Raw genomic sequence first — 23,677 nt, 5'->3', positions numbered from 1 at the left:
TTGCTCTCTCTATGTACTCCCAGCTCTATCCCAACCATCCAGTGTAGCTTCTCTGCGACCTTGAATTTCCACAGCTGCTTCTCATTTTCAGTACACTTGAGAGCGCTATCTCTGGATGCAGACCTCTCCTGGTGGCTGCAGTGACCCAAACCCTGGTCCAGGCTCTCTCCACAGCACCCAGATGTCCCCAGCACCGTGGCTGCGGAAGCTTGCAGACTTAAGTGCGCAGAGAAGACAAGTCTGTCATAAAAAGCAGAAGAGGTAGTTCAGAAGGTGTGCTGAGGGTTTTTACGTGCATCTCTTGCACTTCTATAAGATTAGGTGCACATTCTTCTTCCTGATCTCTTGCACACTTAGACGCGTGAGCCAGTAGTCTCCAAGGGTGGGCAGGCAGTGGATGGGAGCAGGCTGTGTGAGCGGCCAGGGATGAGTCCCGGTCAGAGTCAGTGACCCAGCAGAGATCAGGCTCCCTTTGACTGGCGTAGTGCCAGAGGAGAGGGGGAGAGATGGCAGAACTGCTGAGCAGGGCTGAGAACTGCTCTGGAAACCCATCCACATCACCTCTGCAGGACTTGGTTCATCTGTATGTGACATGGGGCCTGTCCTGCTCTGTCTGTCTGTGGCAACGCTTGCCACGCGCTCGTTTGTAAGTACACAACACTGTTCCTCTCAGTCGGTAGGAGGGACACATCTGTCTCGGTACAGGCACGGGGCTGGGCTGGGCAGCAGAGCCGGGAAGAGGAGATTCGCCGTGCAACTCTTGCTGCATTGCAGAGCTAGCTGGTTAAGCAGGGTTGGACTGGCAGTGTGAGCCTTAAGGTGAACAGGGCACGGTATTGCTGCATTTTATGTGTTACATATCCCCTGGTGGGATGAACCAAAATTCTGTTGCATCGACAGAATGATCTTCAGTCCTTCTGACCAGGCACGACTAGAAATCCCACACAGCGTGTGCACAGGTTAATGTTTGTTGAAAGAACGCAGCGGGAGCCCAGCCATCATTTAATGCACAAAGGCTCAACTTTATTAGTACTCACACTTCTTTTATATCTACAATAATCAGTTCATACATATTGCAAAAAGCGAGCTCCCTATAGGTTGCTAAGGTTAGATACCTTGGTTGCTAAGGTTAAATACCAATCCCACCCCTTATGATTTCTGCAAGGCCTTCTACATAGTCTTGCTTCTGTTCTTTGTTCTTCTTTGATACTTTTCGGTATTTTCCCATCACGTCGCCATTGTCAGCAGTTCCTCGGTGCTGTGCCCTTTCTCACGTAGCCAGTTGTTAGCAAACTGCTCCACATCTCCCCCTTTTTCTTTTTGCACTTGTGCTAAAAATATTGCAGAGGCAGTCTTCTGCAGGGCCCTTTGCAGAAGACTGACAATACATGGCAACATCAAAAGTACAACCACAATTACCAAGATCACTACCCCTATAGACTTGATCAGAGATATTAACCATCCTGAAAGTCCCCATTCTTTTAACCAGCTTTCAATCCCTAATCCATCTACTTGTTTCAAGCTGTGCAGGCCTTCTTGCAATTTCCTAATCTTTGCATGGACTGAAGAATAATTGTCTGTCAGGTTCATGCAACACATTCCTTCAAATTCCTCACATCCATGGCCTTGTGCTAAAAGCAAAAAATCAATAGCTGCTCTATTTTGTAATACTGCATGGTTAACACTTTCTACATCTGCTGTAAGCCGATCTAAAATTTCAGAAGTGCGATTAAGCTCATCTTTTGCCCAACATCCTATCTGTTTTGCTAAGTTCATGGCTTTATTAGCCGCTCCTCCTGGCAAAATAGTTGCAACTAACACCTGTGTAAATTCTGCCCAGAATCGTGGCTCTCCTATTCCACTACAATCTAGTTCATGTATGGACCGCTGCGTCCTGGTTCTGTTAGTAAGTTTCATCAAGGCAGACATATTCGGGTGAAATAAACTTAGTCGTCCCAGGTAACAGGGACCTCCCTGTGGATGTATCGGTATACCATTCCAGGCTCTGTCACCACATATTAAAAAGATTCCTGTTGGTAGCTGTCTTGCTGTTGTTATGTTGCTACCATTACAGCTTGAATATAGTTGCTCATACACACTACCAGGGTCTAATGCTGAATCTAATGAAGCCCACATCTTCCTGTGTGTATTAAGGTGTTCCTGCCTTTTTGACAGAAAGCTGACCCATTTTCCAGTTCTTTTAGCTGTTATGCTAGCATTTGCACTTCCAAAAAGTTCTAATTCCTCAGGTGGGGATTCTAATGTTGTATTTAGTGATAATATAAGCTCACACTGATGTTTCCCATCATCCTCTGTATAAGCCGCACTGCATAGTGTCTGATTCACAACATAACTACAAAACTCTCCAGGTTTCCACACTGGAAGTCCAACCAAACAAGTACGGAATGGATGGCTGACACTTCCTAAAGCCAAACAGAGTGATGACTGTCCTGTCAAGTTGGCCAACGTTACCCACACATTTTCCCTTGGCTGATTAAACCTCATCAATGCATCTATTGCTCCACTTAGTGTGAGGATGTAAAGACAAATTATACCTCTTTGTTTCATTGTTTTACCTTTTTCCCTATTGTTAGATATCGTCTCTGCATCTGTCCTAAGCAAACATGACTAACACTTGTCACCCTAACATTTAACCATTCAATAATTCTCCAAACATCTGACAGCGTTGCCCAGTAAAGTGGATGTCCGAGTAGACTCTCAATCCCCGCTAGAACCGGCTGAATCTTCAGTCGCTGTCAATGAGCTTGTCTCTCTTCCGGCGTCATTGGGAGGTGCGGCAGGTTTCGCCCATCTCGCTGGAACCCATGCGGTGCCTTGAAATGACAGGTGAACAGTCTTTCTGGGTCTCGTACTCAGATTCAGTGTTAGCAGGGTCAGGCTTCCTGTGGATCCGAAGCCTTTGTTTCCGCGAGTCTCCTCAGTCACTGGTCGTATTGTTTGAGTCATTTGTGGCAGGGGCACCAGCTGTGCAATCCGTTGTCCCTGTGCAATCTTTACTGGTGGATTCAGTGTATATGCCATAATATAGATTTCACCTTCATAATCTGCATCGATTACTCCCGGTAAAACAAATAGTCCACATTGTGATGCCGATGATCTTCCTAATAATAAAGCTCCCATGGCTCTCCCATTAATGATGATAGGTCCTCGTACGTTCGTAGATATTGTTTGAGGATTATTTGTTAACAGGGTAACATCTACTGCTGCTGCCAGGTCCAACCCGAGACTTCCCCGGGTGGCGGGTTGAAGGACTGCGCTGCGGCTGCAACTTTCGTCGTCGCGCGGCGGCCGGCGAACGCGCTCCGTGTGGAGTTTCCCGACCGTCTGCGGCAAGCCCCCTCATTATGGGAGTTGGATCGGCAAGTTTGACACCATACATTTCTGGCTGTACAACTCTTTCGTACATGCCCTGGAGCTCCGCATCGGTAACACCGCAGCTGCCCCTTTTGAGGTGTTTGCACTCTAACTGCTGCCGAAGTCTGGAGAGGCGCAAGGGCTGCCATAACCTGACTTTGAGTAGCCTGAGCCTGTTCTTTCATTCCTTCCCCTAATTTCTTTATTGCCTCTACAAGAAAAGCCTGAGGTCCAGTGGGTATCGATGACGCCTTTTCAAGTGCCTCCTCTACAGTCCAATTTGCCCCTAATGTATTCAGTAAACTCTTTGTAGCAGGATTGCCATTTTGCAAAATACGTTGTTTTAAGAGAGCACCCTGCATGTAGATAGGTACTCTTGCTCTTTCAATTGCATTTACCAACTTATCTACAAAACTGCCCAAAGTCTCTTCTCTCCCTTGCTTAATCCCCATATACATTGGAACTCCGCCTGGCTCTTTCACTTGCTCTATGGCTTCTCTCACTAACCTCATTGCCTCTCTCACCTTATCCGGACCGAGCAATGCTTGAGCTTCTACTCTAGCATAAGGTCCTAACCCCATTAATTCATCCATTGTGATCCCTTGTAATGGATCTCCTGCTTGCCGCTGTACCGCTACCGATTCTAATACTCTCGCTTGCCAATGCGCATTAAACAACAACAACTGACTAGGAGAGAAAATTAACTTTGCTATACCCCGACAATCTGCAGGCAAAAGAAGTTGAGTGCTCCAGAGATAATCTAACATTTGACGAACCGGTTCACCAGTAACACCATAAGAACTCACTGTAGAGCGCAATTGTGACAAAAGCTTCCAATCTAATGCCGTAACAGTAGCATTTATTCCACCAGCTGGGTTCGGCTGAAACTGAACTGGAAAAGCCATTGCTGTCGCCATCTGAGTCATCGCCTCATCCCCTTTTTCTAACCCCTCTCGTGCCAATGCATTCCAAGCCCGACACCTTTCTTTAGCGATCTCTATCCCCAGCCCATCTTCTGAGCCAGGAGTAGAATTCTCGCTTTCCGGCGTCACAGTGTGGCTGGACGCGTCAGGGCTACTCAGGGCGGGGGCGGGGGGAGCGGTAGGGAGAACTCGTTCTGAGCTTTCCTGTCCCGTCTCTTCGGAACGTAAAGGTGGTAAAACAAGCTCACGAAACGTAGGCGGTAATGGCCACCTAGTTTCCTCCTCCCCATATCTGGTGTTTTTCTCTTTTGCCGCAACTGCGCCCTGTGCAGCTCTTTTTTCAGCCTGATACCTTAGCAATTCATTATGAACCACCCTCCATAACTTTCCCAACTTTTTTGCTGTCTTATCATCGTTCAATGTTAATTCCCATAATTTATCTCCAAATTTTCGCCATTCCGATAACTCATGAACTGCATGTGGATTAATAAAACAACCTTGCTCTACCCCATAAGCTAAAAGCCCCTGAAGATCCTTTTTTACATCTATTCCCTCAACCCGGCGTTGTGTCAGCCAGGATGCAAATAAATCGTATGCTGCTTGCCTGTCCATACCTGAATTTTTCCGTTGCAGCCTTTCCAGGTCTCGGCAGCACGTATCAGCAGGGTTCACCTCTTATGACACCCAGGGCGCGCGGGCCTTTTCTCTTATTTCAGTCGCCTTTCGCCGTCCTCGCTGCTTAAGGACCTGAACCACCTTCACTGGTCTTTATCCTTCGTGGCGCCTTATACGTCCTTTGGCACGTATCACGTCGGGGTCACCATTTGTTGAAAGAACGCAGTGGGAGCCCAGCCATCATTTAATGCACAAAGGCTCAACTTTATTAGTACTCACACTTCTTTTATATCTACAATAATCAGTTCATACATATTGCAAAAAGCGAGCTCCCTATAGGTTGCTAAGGTTAGATACCTTGGTTGCTAAGGTTAAATACCAATCCCACCCCTTATGATTTCTGCAAGGCCTTCTACATAGTCTTGTTTCTGTTCTTTGTTCTTCTTTGATACTTTTCGGTATTTTCCCATCACGTCGCCGTTGTCAGCAGTTCCTCGGTGCTGTGCCCTTTCTCACGTAGCCAGTTGTTAGCAAACTGCTCCACAAATGTTAGTTTTAAACTTAAATTCAGCAGAGTTTGTATAGCATACTTTGAATTCTTCTTTAAAAAGATCACAGAAAACACTGTAAAAAGTGTTCAAAATTAGCTCCAAAGGAGCTAAAAATGAACTTTAAAGGACATGTCACCTCCTGCTGTAGGTGACTGAAACTCCACTGACTTCTATGGGGGTTCTTAAAAGTCTGTTTAAAATCTTAACTTGTACTGAAGTTCAAAACAAATATTGATTTATAAGTGAGTCACCTGTTACGTGTATTTACTCACACTCAAAGGACTAAATATCCGCTCTTTGTTTTGAAGCCGTAGTGATTTCTTCTGCATGGTTCCTAAGGAGTTCAGGTTTCAATGAAAGATAGATATAGCTGCTTTGTAGGTGCAAGTGATGTTTTTAGCTGATACCAAGTCCTGGGAAGGGCAGTGGGACCTCACTGCATTGCCCTGGCTGAGGGTCTGGTGTTGTCTGCTTCAGTATTGCATGTTAGCTGTAAACTGTGTTGCCAATGCATCAGACAAAACAACCGATTAGTTTTTCCCACCTCTGACTTGGCTGGGAATGCTGACAGTGGTAAATATTTTGTTCCAGGCAGTAGACTTAAGAACATGCAACTCAGGAGATACACAGGGAGCAAGTATTTGCAGTAATGAGGGCTCATTTTTAAAGCATTGCTTTATTGTACTGACATTTGTATGATTCCTTTTTAACAGACTTTCATATTTCAATAGGGGGTGGGGGCTGATCCCTTGGTGGTTTGTTTTACAGCTGCTAGACAGCATGGCAGAGGCTTCTGCTTAGTGAATGTGCACCAGGGTGTGCTGGGGAGCCGGAGCAGGGGACTCACTGGAGCTTTCTGAATTGTTCCTGGCTCCTAGCACAAGTTGCTTTGGATTTTGCGACTTATGTGCCTTGGAGCACATCTGTCTCCAGTTGGAGCTGGACTATGTCCAACTCTCTCGCTGAAGAAGGTGATCAGGAAAATGCAGTCAGGGCAGTGAAGGTGAGGTACACACAGAACACGTAGAAGCTGTCCAAGGACTGGCAGCCCAAGCCCTGGGCCGTGGCTTCCCCGAACGCTGCAGAGCAGCTGAGGGCACACAGGAAAGCCGCCCTCCAACCTCCTGTTTGTACCGGCACGAAACCGGTCTGACACGGCTCAGCTGCAGCCAGAACACCAGTTTTGCACCAGATTTACTCTGCTACAAAGCAGATATGTTAAGGGGCCAGATAATGGTGATTCAGATTTACAATCTTGAGTTTAAGGAGAAGGTAGGAGGGACTGTTGAATACCTGAAGTACCCCAAGACGTGGAGGCATAAACCATTTGCTGTGAGGCTCCTCAGGGCGTGAAGCTGCTGTGTTGGGGTACCCAGCTGTAGCTCTCCTGTACGTGCTCTTCTCACATAGTCACTGCAATCCATCCTTCCCCAAAGGTAGTCTGGGTGTGTTACCGTTGTTCGGTGTTGCTACCTTTGGGGTTCAATCCATTAAATATTCAAAGCTCTTTGTTTCCCAAAGCACAAGCCTTTTCTGACCTGTTCAGTTGGTTAGCTGGTAAATCCTGGTGATTAAATTAATCTGTCGCTATCCTCATTGATGCTACAGTAGCTTGAAGTCAACGAGTTTATTAGGGAAATGATACTTGTCAGTTGTGTTGTGGTTTCATTTAATTTAAAAGCCGATGTTCCTATTATTTGCCTTCATACCTCCTGCCAATTACTGTTGGTATTGCCAACATCCAGATCAAGGACCTACTTTACAGCAAAATATTTACACTCACGAAAGCCATTTGAGAGCAAATATTTAAATTCTGTAAAGCTATGTTACTGCTTTTTTTTCTTCAATCACAAGCACTAATCTGTTGGCATTATTTGGGTTTTATATAACTTATTCATACTGCATTGATTGCTGCTGTGCGTTTCTCTTTTAATCTGAGTGCAAAAGGCAGTAGTTGGAGTTGTCACAATCCCAGTGATAAAGTCCAAGATGTGTTGTTGGTTTTTCCATCAGAAATGTCACTGGGTGAAGCTCACATCTTTTTTTCCCCAGCGTTTCAGCACTCTTGACTGAAACAAGAGTCGTCTACCAGCTTCCAGGAGAGCTGAGCATGAATTCAGAACCTGTCCTTAGGGGACTGGCTAATGCCTCTAAACAAATCGAATAGCTATTTGGTTTGTAGTCCTGCTGCCCTCGAAACTGCAATACCCCGGGGGGGAAAAATCCATAGGTCCTGTTTGCTTTTCGGATTGTCAAAGATAGCAAATAGCCACTTTGTATCTTTCCTTTCTGCAGGAATATATTGGCGGTATTTTGCCTCACCGAGCAGCACAGGTTGCTCTCTGCTTTTGTTGTTGACTCGATTTCACTGTGCCAACAATTAGTGCTGGTTACCTTGGAAACTGCTCTGCACCCCACTGGGGATTTTGACAGGCACATTTTTACTGAAATTGCTTTGTTTTCCCAATTCTGCAAGCACACATGTAGCTAATCCTTTTGCTGTGTTCTGCCTGTGTTCCTTCCCTAAAATGTAGCAAAATTAATGAAACATATTATTTTATCCTTTCGCTCTGTTTGCATCTCTCTTTATCCCTATTTTAGCCTCAGTGCTCCAGGAGTGTTAATTACCCTTTGCTTTAACCGAGCTCACTGTTAATTTTCTTGGTAGGTGGCTGAGGGGTGACATTGTGAATGCATGTGTAGTTTTGACACAATTTTCAGTCTCCTCCTCTCCGTCCCTCCTTCCTGTCATCCCTTTCCTTCAGTTTTCTCCTGGAGCATTTGTTGTGCCGTGCAGTTCCAGCACGTTAAATTTTGTTTATGCCTTAAACAAGTTCTGCTTTACAGAGAGCAGATGGCATCTTCCATGGCTACAGCAAACTCTGATACCGTAGTGGTATCAGATAGAGCTGATGCTAGAAAGAGCGGGGGGGTGATGCTGCTCCAGTCTGGGAAGAGTGTCCCAGTGAAATTGTGGGGATGTGAAGTACTTTTTAGGAGGAGCTGTCGCTGTTGCTGTGAAATGGGTGCTCAGGTGACAAGAAGTGATTGATAGGTGAATAGTGAGTGAACTGGCTGAATGGCGGTAATGAAACACAGGCAGCTACAGTTGGGGAAGGAGAGTAAGAGCTGACCAGGGCACCTCTGGCCTGAGAAATCACTGATACTGTTATGTGAGGTGACGAGCCAGCTGTTCCCCAGGATGAGCTGTACCAGCCCCGGTTCCTCTGCTGGCAGGATCCCTGCAGCAGCGCTGGGACGCATACCTGAGGCAGGAAGATGCTGTGAGCCCTGCCCATAGGAAATTTCTCCTGTCAAAAACAATCCTCATAATAATAATGCAGCATCACATAGAGGGGTAGGAGGGAGAGAGAAATAAAAGGTATCACTGGATGAGGGCTGTCATAGGCAAATGTCTAAGCCTGAGCAGTTTCACCTAGGAAATAGTGTTTGTAGCAAGTTCAGCTCCTCAACGGATTGAGGCTGAGGTTATGGTAGGTTGGAAGAGAAAGAGTGTCTGAAGCTGAAGGAAAAACATTTAAAAGGGCACAAAGGGAACAGACACCACACATCACTGTGGAGATGTGTCACACATCTAATTTTTGCTCTTGCCTTTATAGTTGCCAATTATTTCTAACAGTTTTCTGGAAATATTTGGTGAAAGCTCAGACACCTTTTTTTAAAGACTCTTGCCACCATCCATACATCTGTCTCTGGGGCTGGTAAACCTGTCTGTTAAAAGACTTAATGGACTGGAAAGGTTTCCTGGGAAATGAAAGTACTGTAGGTAATGGATTCAGGTGCCAGAGGAGACATCTGCAGTCCATTGACAACTGCAACAGCATCAATAAGAAGTGAAGGAGGGCTTTTACACAACATCTTGGCCTTCTACAGGGTCTGATCCCAGATCTTTGGCTCTGCTGTAGACATGTTTGGCATGTAACCTTGCTTTAACAGCCCCTGGCTGGGTCTCTCTCAGTGAAGAGGGGTTCTCTCAGGTGTCGGGAGGGAGTGCTTGGATGACGCCTGCTGCAGTTCAAACATTGGTGCCAGGGCAAGCTGGGGTGGGGATTGAGCAGCTGTTGTGCCCTTGGGTGTGCATATGAGAGGGGCTGCAGCTTTTGGAGGCACCAGGCCTTCTAAACCCAGCAAAGAGGAAAGGCTGTGGCTCCCCACGCCATCAGCAGCTGGTTCAGCATCTCCTGTGCATCCCAGTGCTCTGAAAGGGTTTGTGTCCCTGAGTTGTCGGTGGGGCAGAGAGACTCCAGATGTCCCAGTTTGGCATGCTGGGGGTTTTCATACCTTGTAGAAGAATCAGGCTGGCTTCCAAGACCAGGAGCAGAGAGTGCTTACTGGTTTGAGTTTTAAATCTGGTTTAAATTAGTGTAGTGCCCAAGACAGATGCCTGCCCTCTCAGCAGGGCACAGTCCTCTGTTCCTGCCAGAGAGCAGCCATGGCATTAGTAGCAACTGGGCAGGCTTGACCTGACAGCCCATCGGAGCTTGGTCTGAAGTGATAGCCTTTAAGAGAGCAGCAGAATCACCATCCCTGTGTGTTAGCTCCTGGCCTCTCGGCTCAGCCTGCACATTGTCAGGGGGGTTTTGAAAGCTTGTGCTGAGGATCTTTCACAATGTCTCCTCTCTGTTATGGACATCCCATTCGAGGACCACCAGTACTTTTGGGTACCACGTTCCCTGAAATCAAACTGGGAGACTCAGTCTGTGTCCAGTGTCATGAACAGCTGTCATCTTGATAAAAAGGAGCAGCATTTTACTCTGCAAAATGCAAAGGAAGGACATATTGTTGTTGTTCATTGTGATGGAGTCTTATGTGAAGCCAAGGTCCTTTTTGCCTTTAAGAAACATATATTTGGTTTTACTTATTATTTCTTAGCGCCGTTTTGGTACCACAGAGTAGAGTCAGAGACTGACTACCTGCTTAAAGGGAGGGGAAAAAAAAATCTCTACAAGCAGAACTATTTCTGGTGAATCCAGAGCTTTTAGGCTGTGAAGAATTTGCCTGGCATCCAGGCTGGCTAAGTCTTCTTTTTTCTTTTTTTTGTTCTTTATCATTAGGCTTCCTTGAACTTTAACTGAACCATAAGGAAACTATGAAGAGTCTCAATAGCTGCCCTGTGAGGATTTGACTTACCCATTGGATCTGCTATTTATAGTGTCCATTAGTACAAAAATGCCTGTCCTTTTGCAGCAGTCATGTACAGCAAAAGCACTGCTCTTCTGGCGAACTGCCTGTGCCTCCTGTGTCACACAAAATATCCATCAACAGAGTGTTCAGAAGTGAGCCTTTCTTGATTAAAAAAACCCGGCCAAATAAAAAAAATCCCCCAAAACCAAAACCCAGAGGCCATTTGTACTTTTATTTACTTATTTTGCATAGCCTGAAATTGAAATTTCCTTTTTTCAGGAGGCAACCTTTCACCCCTAGCCATATCTCCCCATGGATCATAATCTTTGTCCCAAGCAAATTAAATCAGGAAGAGAGGGTGGGAACTGTCTTCCAGCCTTGCAGAGCCCATTTGCACCCTAGAACGAGGCTGGATGTGAACAAGTATAAATTCTATAACAAAGGAGACCATTTTTAATAGGGATTTGTCTTACCTTGCTGGGAGGAGGCTTGCAGTAGCTTGGGTGATGGAGAGCAGGTGACCGAGTGGGTTTCCGTTGGACATGCTCCAGGGTACTAAATCTGGTATACATTTGCATATTCTATAGCTGAAAAATTAATTGGAGCCTTTTCTTAAAATTTTCATGTGAAAATAAGCTTAAAAAATTGATTCTCCTAGCAGTCTTCCTATCTGAGTCATGCTTTGTTCATCTGAGCTAACAGACTTGATGACGTTACTTTTGTTGGTAGCGTTGTGATTAGTAGATTCATGGAGATTTTGACAGAAGGGTCACTCACGTGTCACACCCTCCAGGCATAAGGCAGTGGTGGCAATTGGCATGAGGTCTTCTGGAGCCACGGTGCTCTGTGAAGCTCTGTGCCGTTCTCCATGCTCACCAAAGCTGCCGGGGCAATACTTTTTCCTGTTCTGAAAGAGCAGAATCTCAACAGGGATATACCAAGTATCAAAGCGCACTTTAAGGAAGAGCACTTTGTTTCCTACCTGCCTGTCCCACCCACCCAAGGTGCTGCAGCACACCGGCTGCGTGGCGCGGCATGAGAGAAGGCACCCTGTGTCTGCGGGAAGAGGATGGGCCAAGCTCCAGGTTCACTCTCCCAGTTTTCACCCGCATTGCTTGTGCTTTGCGGTCTGAGTGTGCCTCACAGCACAGGGAATTGTCAGGGCCTGTAGTGATTCCAAGGGACTGTTTGCGTCCAAGTCCGCTGCCCTGCAACAGCAGCACCACGTGTCAGTCCAGGAGGTATTGGTTCCATGTTTCTGACAAGAGGAAGGAACCAAGAGGTGCCGAGAAGCACCCCCAACATCCAGCAGGCATGGAAGCAGGAGAAATTCTAAAAGCCCAAACATGAGGTGCAGGCCCCTGGGAAGATTGATGGGCTTTAAATCAATATTCCTGTTCTTTGGTCCGTAGGACTAGCCACATACATGACTTGATTTATGGTGCTCGGTTTGATCTACTTAAAAACAAAATGGAGTTTCATCTTATACTAGAGACCTGTTGTAGAATAGAGGGACAGAGAGCTAGAGCTGCCATTCACAGCCTCCTGCTACTATAGGCAACTATATCCTATGTAGTCCCTTTCATGAATGTATCGAGCTCTATCTCAAAACCAGTTGAGTTGTTTCCTGCTACGTGGAAGATTGCCAGAACTTCACACCCCTGACAGTAGAAAAGCAGCGTCTTCAGATTTCTAGTCTGAATTTATCCTTGGCAAGTTTATACTCATGTATTCCTGGGCTAGCAGTTTTTAAAATCAGCTTATTTTTTTTGTTGCTTGGTAGTTCTTCTGACATATTCATCCATCTACTCTTGCTCTTGGCTGCAGCCAATAAAACTACTGCAGTCACTGCCCTCCTGGCGACCAGTCAGGAGGGAAGTGAATTGTAAGATATAAATACCAACAATTATGAATGTTCTTTGCCAGTGGGTGGGTTTTTTTAATATGTCATTACATAGTTTGTGCAAAATAGAGATTAATGTAGCACTTTGTTTTTGGACAAACATGACTGTGAAAGTCAAGTAACTCACATCTGTGCTTTTGGGGAGAAAAACCTGCTTTTCTAAACAAAAAGGAATAAAATTACATTAAAAGTACAAAGGGATACACTAACTGTGAGAAGAAATCATCATTATTAATCTTATGGACAGCGTCCCTTGTTAGGGTGGTTGCTGTAAAGTTACATGTAGGGCATTGATTTAAATATACTTCCCCTTCCCAGCTGGTCCTTGCCTGAAGGATGCAGTAATGGGTGAGCAGAGAGCTTTTATTTCTGCCCTCAGGATGGTGATTAATGGGGGCTCTGTGAGTGTCTCCTGGCAGGAGCAGGGTGTATTTCTGTCTGCCATTAGAAACCTCTGTCTCCGTGGGAAGGGTGGAGCAGCAGTGAAATTCTTTCTCTGTTGTCAGGTGTGTGCCCGGCTATGCAGCTGGTGGGCCTGTGGCCCTGCAGCTTGTTGTTTTACTAGGGCTCAGCTCCATGTTGGGTCCCGGCACCCTGCGTTTAAAACAACTCTCAGCCAGCTCTCAGAAATAGCTGGAGACCAAAGGGGTTTATTTCCACTGAGCTGGGCTATGAGAGTGAGGAATATGTTGATTAACGAGCAAGGTAGAGTGGGCTAATACACAGATAAGAAAATGAAACCCTTTTTCTCTGAATTCTTTTGTAGATGGTTCTGCTGCACCAACCCTTAAGTCTTTGATTTGCTAGATCAAAGGTGTCTGAACTGTCCTTAGGGCAGAAAACCTCTCTGGTTACTTCCACGTGCAGTTGTATGCCTGGTGACATTTCACTGCACCTTTGAGTGTGTCTAGAGCAGAGAGTAGATATAATTTCTCAGTTTGGAAGTATTTACTCCCTGAGTGGTCCCACCACCCCCGTCTCCTCACCAGAGCACGTGGTTCCTCAGCCCTTTGCGGACATGCCACAGGTTGAGGGCGGTGGGGAGGAGCGAAGCATGGGTCCTGTGGCAGCCCGACCTGTCAGACATGCAGTGCCTCAGCCAGCTCCAGGCGAGTGCCCCTTCCCTGCGCCCAGCACAGCGAGAGCGAGCGGCCGGCAGCCAAGCCTGTGTCCAAGACCAGGGCCTGACAGCCCATCCAACCAAGCAAATGTTTCCTCTGCAATCTCTCCCTCTGCGTGATATTCAGACCTACTGTTTAAATAAACGCTTTGTGTTGCAGTCTTAAAAGGGGTGGGGAGGACAAAGTATGCATTTTAAACATACAGAAATGTTATTTGGCCCTTCTTTTTCAAGTCCCTCATCAGCACAGATGTCTGTCTGGGAAGTGCCTTTAGTGCATACTAACTGGGTGCTGATGAGAAGGAAATATCATCCAAAGTGCATGTAAGAATACAGCTAACTATATATTAAATGTCAAGAAATCCCATTACTCAGCTGACCATTCTACTCCTGTTTGCAAAACAGTACCTGCAAAAAAAATTTCTAGACATGTAATAAATGATCATCTTAAAATTTTGCAGCTGCTGCACATTGTCCCTAACAGAAAGAGCATTTAATAGTGATGCTTTCTGCATCTTACTGTAAAGGCTGGGGTACTGGTTTTTATAAATACTCAGCATTTTCCACTGAGGCCTTTGGAATATCTGGCCCTTCTATTTTATTTTTAATGATTTGCTTATATTTCAGGAAAAAATATTACCTTTTAAAAATGGATTAAGTCAGCCTCCATTTTTGATTGTTAAAGCTAATCTTTAAAATTTTAAAACATCGTTCTCATTTCTTTGTTTTTTCTAACTTTGCTGTTGCCACAGAAGAAGTGTCTGCAAGGATAGTACAAGTAGTAACAGCTGAAGCTGTAGCAGTCCTGAAAGGTGAACAGGAAAAAGAAGCCCAGCACAAAGATCAGCCTGGACCACTACCTTTAGGTAAAACGAGACAAAGAACGTTCGAAGTATCCTCGTGTCTGCAAATGTTATATGTATGTCTATTACAAAAAACAGTTACAGCTGTGTATTCACATAGGTTATGGTCATGGGTAATCTGCAGCGCCACTGGATAAATCCTGGAACCACATAATAATAGCAGTATCCTTCTTGCCCCAGTTCTTCATGGCTCTGTGACTGTCTCGTTCATTGTCTGCTCTAACAGCAGTTCTCCACCTGGTTTCTGACTCCTGGGCAGTGCCACTGTGAATGTAGGTGGTAGTAGTGGTTTTGTCATCATGTTTGGTGGGACCCAGCAGCATTCGGAGCCTGTTTGTGTTCAGACATGTACAGAATCATCTAGGTTGAAAAAGACCTTGAAGATCATCTGGTCCAACCATTAACCTAACAGTGACCGTTCTCAAATGGTACAATGCGAAAGAGAAAGATTGATTTCTGAAGAGGCGAAGATTAGAGGAGACGCATATAAAAAAAAGTGAGGCTTTGCTGGTTGGGTGCTGGCTAATCAAAAAGATTGAGGGAGAGCACCTCAACAGGAAGCAGAGAGGAATGGGGCACACCGGGTGAGGGTGGGAGAGGGGTTAGCAGCTGGGCAGGGTGAGGGGAGATTGCGGGAGAGGGAGGTACATGTGGTAGAAGCAAATGCCAGTGGTCCAGATTAGGAATGGTACCGCTGCCACTGGTCCATGCTGTGCCCTGATCCTCCTGCTGGCTCCTTTGTGAAATGTCTCTGAAATACTTGTGTGTGTGTGTGTATATATATATATATATATAAAAAATATATATATAGTTAAAAAAGTAAGTATACAGCCATTTGACCTACAGTGCTTCCTCCCTGCCAGAAGACTTCCACAGTAGCTCAAAGCATGTACACCAAAGGCCAGAGAAAGGCCATACTCCATCCTGAGGGAGGGCAAGTCTTGCAAGCCTGCCCCAGAATAAATTCTGCTGAGTTGCACATACATTGTGATCAAATCAAAATAATGCCCTGTGGTATTTTCCCCATAGGTGGTCTGCTTTGTTTGGTACAGTGGGTGGACCCTGCTTAGGAATGAATGAAAGTCAACGGGTAATTTAGAATTTCGTTGGAAATTCGGTTCCCAAGGTCTTTTGCTTCATTGAACTAATTTTGAACTGCAACAGGGAGATGTGTTGCTTGGTAATTTCCCTTCTTTGCAGAGACTCAATTTTACATGGAAGACCCCAATTCTGCAAAATACTTCATACATATTTAAGCACAGATTGCTTTACTGGGGCCTGGGTGAGGCAAAATGGATATTCAGTTCCATGTACTTAGATAATACTGTGAGAAGTATGTCTTCAAATGTTGGTGTAACAGTTCCTGCGGTCAGTGACTGTTAAATATGTGTGGGTAGAGTTGCACTGTGATGAAGATATAAATACTCTGTCCCTGGACAGCACATCTTAAGGACAAGTCACATAAGGGTCTCTTCCAAACTACACTGAAATCAATAGGAGGCAGCCTGGTGAATTCTGCTGGGGTTTGGAAACTGGCCTTTCTATGCTTGGGAAGCAGCCCTGAATCAGAAACTGCAATCTGCCTGTTGAGAGGTGACATTTATAAGACAGATCTGTTAAAACAGATTTTTTTAACTTTTTTAAAAAAACCCCAAACATTGGTTAAGCCCCAGTAGTGGATCTCTTCCTAAAGAAAAAAAAATTCTCAAAGTGGTTGATATGAAATCAGCTGCGGAAGTTATGATGAGTTAATTTCAGAAGCAGTTTGTTTAGGATTTCATCGTACTTGAATTGAAATAATTGAAAAAACATCATCTGGTTTCAGCATCTAGTCTCGTGACTGGGAATGAATCTAAACGCTAGTCTAAGTGCATCTAAGATTTCACTGTGCTTTGCTCAGCTGAATCACTTTTATGTCATGGCTGACATAGGAACCCTATGCAGATGTCTTCTGTATTTAGACAAGCAATATTTGCATGTATTCTGTGATTAACCTTGAACTCATCAGAAGGGAAAAAAAAAAATGCAGAATGTTTTTTGTTCATGTACTCAAGGTAAATCGAAGAGATTGGATGCCAGTTTCTGATAGCGTGAATTTATAAAATCACTCATGCTCAGACGCTTTATTGTTGTTGCCTTGGGTGATTGAACGTTTTCTAAGTGGCAATGCTGATTGAAAAGATGATTTTGTACTTGATTTTTGTATTGTACTTTATGACCAGAATTTTGAAAATAATTAACACCATCTGGAAAAAAAACCCAATCCTGTTGTTATAACTTTAAAAATCCATGTGGAAAGAAAGGGTCTTATCTGAAAATCCACTAGGCACAAGTCCCCATCCAATAATTCTCTCAGCTGGGCAGAACAGGCTGACTGCAGCTTGTATCAAGCCTCGGTCTGCCTGGAATTAATTGTTATATCTCATTTTCACTGTTTGGTTTCTAGCAGTTGAAGAGTCAGCTAACCTGCCTCCTTCCCCGCCTCCCTCGCCAGCTTCCGAGCAGACTGGAGCTCTGGAGGAAGGTAAGGGTCTCCTGGACGTTGCAGTGCACAGCTGTCAGCAGAGGGATGAGACATGAATCTAAAGGATGGGGGAATCAGAAAATGGAGATACTTTCTGCACCTTCATGTGAAAAGATAAGGCATTGCCCAGCAATAACTCCCCATCTGCAAACCAACTGCAATGCATGGATGAGGTAGACACATATGCACAGAGGTAACTGACAGGATATGTTAAGTACATCCATATTAAAGAAAAAAAGATGGTGATGCTCACCTGTTTATCTGTTATATGCAATATGAGCCAAGATGTCTGCTGTCCCAGTGTGGTCACCAAAACTATGATTCAATATGGGTCATCTTTCTTTTCTTAGAATTTGTTTGGCTGCTTTTTTTAATTATCATTAGCTTTGTTTTTGAAATCTTAAGTGCATGAAAGCAAGGAGATTCAGAGCTGGATCATTTCCTTGGTCTTTGACCTGTAATTCATGCTTTAATGCCTACGTGTGCTGGGGGTTCTGTACACAGAGTGCAGGAGTCAAATTCTAGTCTCACAAAGCAAATTTCTACTCTATCTTGCACAACTAATGTTCAGTTTCAGTAGCTCATGATCACTGCATTTTCTTCCTGCTAAAATCCCCTCCAGCAAAGAACTTAAGTGTTGGCTTAATTTTAAGCAGAGGCCTAAATCCCAGTGAAGTTGTCACAGTGGTAAGCATGTGCATCAGTGCTTTGTTCAACAGAAGACTGCTGCATCAAGGCCATCAGTACAGGGAGACAGCATTGTGTTAAGACTGAGCCGTAACGTGTGGATAAGAGGGAAGGATTTGGGTTCAGAATCTCCAGGGGACTGTCAGTTGAACTCTGCCATGTCAACAGCGTTTTTATATGTCCATTAATTTCCTTCTTGGATTTTCTTTTAGCATTTTTTTCTTTCTTTTTGTTAAATAAGTGCATGAAAATGATTTCTTATCATCTACTGAACAAACTTTATTGGTATTTTAACACAGAGCCTCTATTAATTTTGCAAGTGGACCATTGCTATTTCATGTGCTAATATAGTCTGACTCTCAGTTTATCAGGACACTGCGATTAAGCATGTTCCAACCTGTGGTCATTTTTGAGATAATGTAATTACAGGCTGTATTAACAACATTTGTCAGTCAACTGTACTGGAAATACCTACTGGATGTGGTTAGTAACCTATATAAAGAATTTGATTAATTGTTGCTTTTTTAAAAAAAATCTGCCCATTGTCTGTTTACAAAAGTAGTACCACAGTTCCTAGACTCATTACCTGGAGGTAATGGCAATCAAAACTACTAACTGAAAAGGAAGCTAGTAGGGCATTAGCAAAGGCTTTTAGAATAGTTACCAGGGTTTTACCACTGGTTTTGAATATACAGTTCACTTGACTAGTTCAGCATATGCTTTTTGTTTTTTCATGTCGCGATGAAAGGTTCAGGACAACATCAAGGTTCTTCTGTTACCCTTAGCTGAGGGTTAGCTTTGCATACTGTTTCTACCAGCAGTATTATTTGCACATATTTAGGATTTTAGAATGTGCTCATATTAATTAATTCACAGGAGGTTGTAGATTGCCCCCTAAGCAAATGCAAACCATTTTGCTTGTTGTATTAACACAAGAAGGTGGCAAAACACTATACAACTCGAGGTTATTATGAACTACTGGACTGTGCTGTTCCCAGCTGTGCATATAACTCAGCAAGTCACTTAACGTCGTTCTTCTCTTTCCTTACATGTAGAATTGAGTTAATGTAATAGCACTTACTAACCTACCCCACAGGAGTGGTTGCAAGGACTGAAAGGTCAGTGTTTGGGAAACATTTTGATCATTTACACAATACCACAGTTTTTAAAAACATTTAAATAATTTCCTTTAATGATAATCAAAAGAGACTTTTCCGTGACAAGATTTTGATTCAACTCTTCATTTTTCAGATCAGATGGCCTGTATAAATCCTAAAAATGTAGGTTTGTAAGGGAAGTATGGACACAAATGATGTGCTGAGTCATTAATGCACTCTGCTGGAAGCTTCTTGTTTATGTGCGGTTCTAAAACTGGAACTCACAGTAGAGTTGGTTGATGAACAGGAGGAACTTCTTGAAAAAAATTTCACCAGAGGCATATTATGTTGCTTTTTACCAAAATATCAGTGTTGTCAATTCAATGTGATTAATGGTAGCAAAAAATGTTATGTTCTGCTCTGTGTTAGAAGATGTGGTCCTTATTTTCTGTGGGTATGTTGAGCTTTTGCTGACTTGAGTGAGCCAGACCTGTTGTCTTCATTCAGGCAAAGCTCCCATTCAGAAGAGTTTGCCTCAGTAGTATTTGACCCAATTTTACTGTGCTTGTTTAAACCTTCAGTTGTGTATACCATCTGGCTGTCCATCCTCATGCACCTTTACATTGTCTGTCTGTCTTTCTGCTCAGTAGAATACAATTTATGAATTTAACCCAATTCTACACTTGCTGAACAAGGAAGGTGAGCACTTGGTGTGTGTATCTTCCTCAGACCTCCTTTTCTCCCCTCCTCTTAGAACATTTTCGTAATGCACTTGTCAGTGTGTGTGGCATTGCTTTGAATTCAAGAGACTTCCTTCAGTCATAGTAGGAAGGAAATCACTGTTGTAGACATGACGAAGGTGGATGTGGCCAGCCATGCAGCAAACGCAAATTAAAAAAAAAAAAGGTAGAAAAGACAGAGAGGTTTGTGGGTCAAGTGTATTTCATGAGAGAAAGGAGTCAGTGGCTGTAGGTTTCTTTCTTTCATTTGGCTGCAGAAAATCGTTCAAATGAACCTGTCCCTTTTTACTGCTGCAGAAGGTAAGATGAATAATTTGCCTTACTGAAATTATTTAATTTATTTCAAGTATAGTAACAAAATTTTTCTCAGGAAATGAAATTTTCCCTAGCACTGTCTAATCCTTTTATCAGTTGTATCTGCTCATGCAAAGCTGATGCAATAGTCTCTTGCCAACTTGGCATTTCTTTAGTGCTCTGTGCCTTTTGACAGTGGTCAACGTCTTCATGTAAAAGTTTGTCTAAATGTTACAAGATAGAAGGATGCCTTTGATGGACTTTCTTCCATTTTGAAATAGGCACTTCAGATTAGGCTTTATATACCAAATAAGAATATTTTGCAAACTGAAAGGAACCAAGTGTCCTATAAAAATGGATCTACTTACAGTGAAAATTACTTCTTGAAAGGCATTTTCAAAATATACCTGGAAGCTAAAGCAGAATTAGCCTTTGTGAGAAGTGATTTTAATCTTGGACTTTAGAATACAATGGGAATTTTTCCCATGCTTTGAGATGAAAAAGATCTATTAGGAGGGACTAAAATAACAAAGAATGGATTTTTCTTGTTGCTGAAATAAAGGCATATCCTCCTATAAAGACATCGTTATCCTGTTCATGAAATTATCTGCAGTAATTTTGACAATATCTTTATTAAAACCGATAAATAAACAATGTAAATTTGTAGTAGCCACAGACATAGCAGTCCCAAACAATACTAGACTTTGCACTCCTAATGATTTTGGACCATCACAATAATATGTATTAAGCATTTTTACTGTTGTCAGTTCCTGTAGTTATAAGGAGCAGAGGCGGGGCCTGTATTTTTTTTTTGCCTACAATCCATTCAGAGCCTATAAAGAAGGAATTTTCAGCCTTGTTTGCATCAGTATAGAGAAGTCCTGGGGTGTCATCTTCACTCTTGTTGATGCATTTTACTTCTGAAGGGCCCACAGCTGGAAGGAGAACCTCCCCTTTTGCACATCCTCCTCTTCGTGTTCTGCTTCTGACCGTATCGACCTTCTGTTCTTTTCTCCACAATGTCCCAGTTCCAGCAGAAGAGGTGGCAAGTGTGTCATCCCTTTCCACTCTTCTCCACAGTAATACATGGACTAGTGTGAGGGCACCCTGCAAAGAAGCAGGAGTTGTAGTTTTGAGTCTTCTCAGGTTTAGAAGGGAACTGATTCCTGGCATCTTGCACCCTGAGATGTGTCTTCACCCCCTGTAACTAGCCTTTTACAAACCGTGAGCCCCCTCAAATCTGTCACCGAATTTTGTAGAAGCTTCTGTGATGAAGCAATCCGTGGGTTCTGCACTGCAATTCATCAAGATGCTTCTCTGCAACCTTGCTGTGGCTCTTAAGTACTAGGGAACGTGGGAAGCTCAGGTGCAGCCCCGTGTTTAGCATTTCCTATTGCAGGGCTCTGCAGAGCTTCCTGCTTGGCAGAAGCAGGTTGCCAGCTTATCTTCCCACACCTACCTCTTTTAAGCATGCATAAACCCTTGAATCTGAGGTTTGGATTCCACCACAAGAGTGAAGTAACTGAACTATCAGTGGTTCAGGCACATTTTGTGCCCTGAAAGGATTTGTGAGATCGATTCTCTTAAACTAAGTTCCATGGGTGGTATTTGTGTATGTGCATAGCATGCCTTCAGTCCTGGCCAGCCTCAGGGCTGTCACGGAATCTTAAACATGAATAATCTTTCTTTTGCAGTGCTGTGATACATATTTGAGCTACTAGTATTGCCACTGATGAATATTTTTTCTTCCTTTTTGTGGGTGATTGAGCCTGAATGGATTGATATTACAGCATTCTTTTCCCAGGCGGAAGAAATAGACGTCATTACATTGCAGGACAGTTGCTGCCATGTTGCTGCAGAAAGCAAAGGGTGCTTTTTTTGAAGACACAGATGTTGTCTTGTCATGGTGGGCTATAGAAAGAAACTTAAAACTTCATGTTGTTTGCCAGGAAGAACCTTAGAGCTCATATAGATGGACTTGGTTTGGATAAAAATTGCTTTCCAAGACTCGGTTAATGTTACAGCAGCATTCATGAGCCATCTTGGTTTTGGGTCGCAAACAGAGATCTGGTTAATATCTTTTACAGTGCCTGTGTTAAAGCCTTGCTTTCTGACTCAGTGTTTTGGATCTGAGAGGAAAGTTTTGGAGGCTCTGGGGAAACTCTTTAAGTTGTAATTGCCTGGAGAAAGGCCAGGGAAATTGGACATGGACTTGTTCTTGGAGCTAGTAGGAAATTCAGTGGGATAGCTGCAGCTACTAAAGGCACCCCATGAATGTAGTGTTCATCAAACTGCCAGTTGTCATACACAGAGAATGGGTTTAAACATATTTTCACTAGTACTAGATGTTTAGTTTTTTATAGCTTTATTCATGGTGAGAGGGCACCTTAGACTACACAAGCTCTTAGGGCTCCCCTTTAGGTTTGTATGGATCAGATGGTAGGCCAGTCATTTTTATTGAGCAGTATTTTTTTTATTTTTTGTCTTGCAAAAACCATCCCAAGCTCCCCCTCCCTGTAGCTGTCAGTAGCTGGTGTAGTCCTGAGATGATTACATGATTATCTGCGATGCTACAGTGATGGGTGAATAAAGCTGTCATTCCAAAGCACTGGCAAACACCGAGGTGGGAGCTACTTCACCCACAGAAGCATGACACAACAGCATAAAATATAGGACCAACGGAGATTGCTGTGAGCAGCTTTATGTGGCCTTTATCAAGAAAAAAGGTAGCTAGCTATTTGGGGAAGGGTTTTTTTGGTACTTTAAATGTTACTTATTTATAGGGAAAAGAAGTTGGTTGTTTAAATGTTACTTATTTATAGGGAAAAGAAGAAAGTGGGGAATTTTGAAACAGGTACAATGAGAAATAAACCACCATTGACCAAAGTGTAAGCTGGTTTGCTTTTCGATTAAAGGAGTTTTCAAAATTTACACTTTCTAGTACTTTACCAGATGACTATGAGGGATACAACTGTGCTGGGATGCTTCAGAGGTTTTTAATACAGTCAGTCAGCTGTATAATACATATGAGTATCAGTGCAATTTGTGAAATGTGGTTTGTGTACAATAGTGGGGATGTAGTTTTGAAATTCAGTTATTTTGAGGGCTGGTTTCCGATGTTCACAAACACTGTAGGAAATGCCACACATGTGGCCCATGTGTTAAAATGCAGAGCTGCCTCATTCCTCCATCCTGCATTAACCTGTACCCTGGCTGATTTCATCCGCTCTGCAGTACGATACAGTGGCTAGTGTTGCTAGTGCATGCATCCATCCTGTCTTGTCTTTTCTTTGTCTGTGTGTCTGTCCTGCAGCTTTTGTCTGTGTGTGTCTATTTGTAGATGAAGGGGCGGAGGATAAGGTGGGACCGCCACACCACTGCCCCGGCCGTGGGCCTGCTGCCAGCAGGGAGTGGCGCAAACACCTGGCCCCCTCCATTTCAGTGTCTGTGCCCGATGATGAGCCCTACAATTCGGATGAGGAGTACTATGAACACCCTTTGTTCAGCTCAGAGTGGACTGGCTCTAGTACACGTCCCAGTGCCACAGTGAAGAGCACAGAGGTCTTGTTGGGCCATGATGAAGGTGAACTGAGCATGGTCCCATTTTGTTCCTCTTCCCCTCTTCCCACCTGCCATCCATTCCATTATATATGTGCCTGGGATTGCTGCTCTCTAGGGAGGGAAACCTAGTTCTCTTTTCTCCCCACATGGAAGTGACGCCCCTCCAGAGTCTCTCCATCTCAAAGTGAAGCTGCAGCGTGAGCAGTGAATGCAACTTTGGGGTCAGTGAAACCATGGTCCCTGCTTAAATCAGGGCTCTTGGTCTGCTGACCTGGCTTA

General features: G+C 43.9%; 1 protein-coding gene across 26 annotated transcripts in view; it reads left to right on the top strand.

Annotated features, from left to right (window-relative positions):
* MAP2 (microtubule associated protein 2) overlaps window positions 1–23,677 on the top strand; it is a 239,569-nt gene that overhangs the window by 173,709 nt on the left and 42,183 nt on the right. For 21 of the 26 annotated variants that reach the window (XM_074872623.1, XM_074872640.1, XM_074872639.1 and 18 more), the window contains 2 exons: window positions 14,385–14,498; window positions 16,942–17,019. In XM_074872623.1, coding sequence (XP_074728724.1) covers window positions 14,385–14,498; window positions 16,942–17,019 — 192 coding nt within the window. Of the gene's footprint in view, window positions 1–14,384; window positions 14,499–16,941; window positions 17,020–17,095; window positions 17,213–23,677 lie in introns of those variants that run through there. The other 5 variants (XM_074872637.1, XM_074872635.1, XM_074872633.1 and 2 more) reach the window with 3 other exon arrangements.

This window comes from Strix uralensis, chromosome 6, assembly GCF_047716275.1.
Source record: "Strix uralensis isolate ZFMK-TIS-50842 chromosome 6, bStrUra1, whole genome shotgun sequence".
Lineage (NCBI taxonomy): Eukaryota > Metazoa > Chordata > Aves > Strigiformes > Strigidae > Strix > Strix uralensis.
Note: the sequence above shows the minus strand (reverse complement) of the source record. Positions and strands in the feature narration are given on the sequence as shown.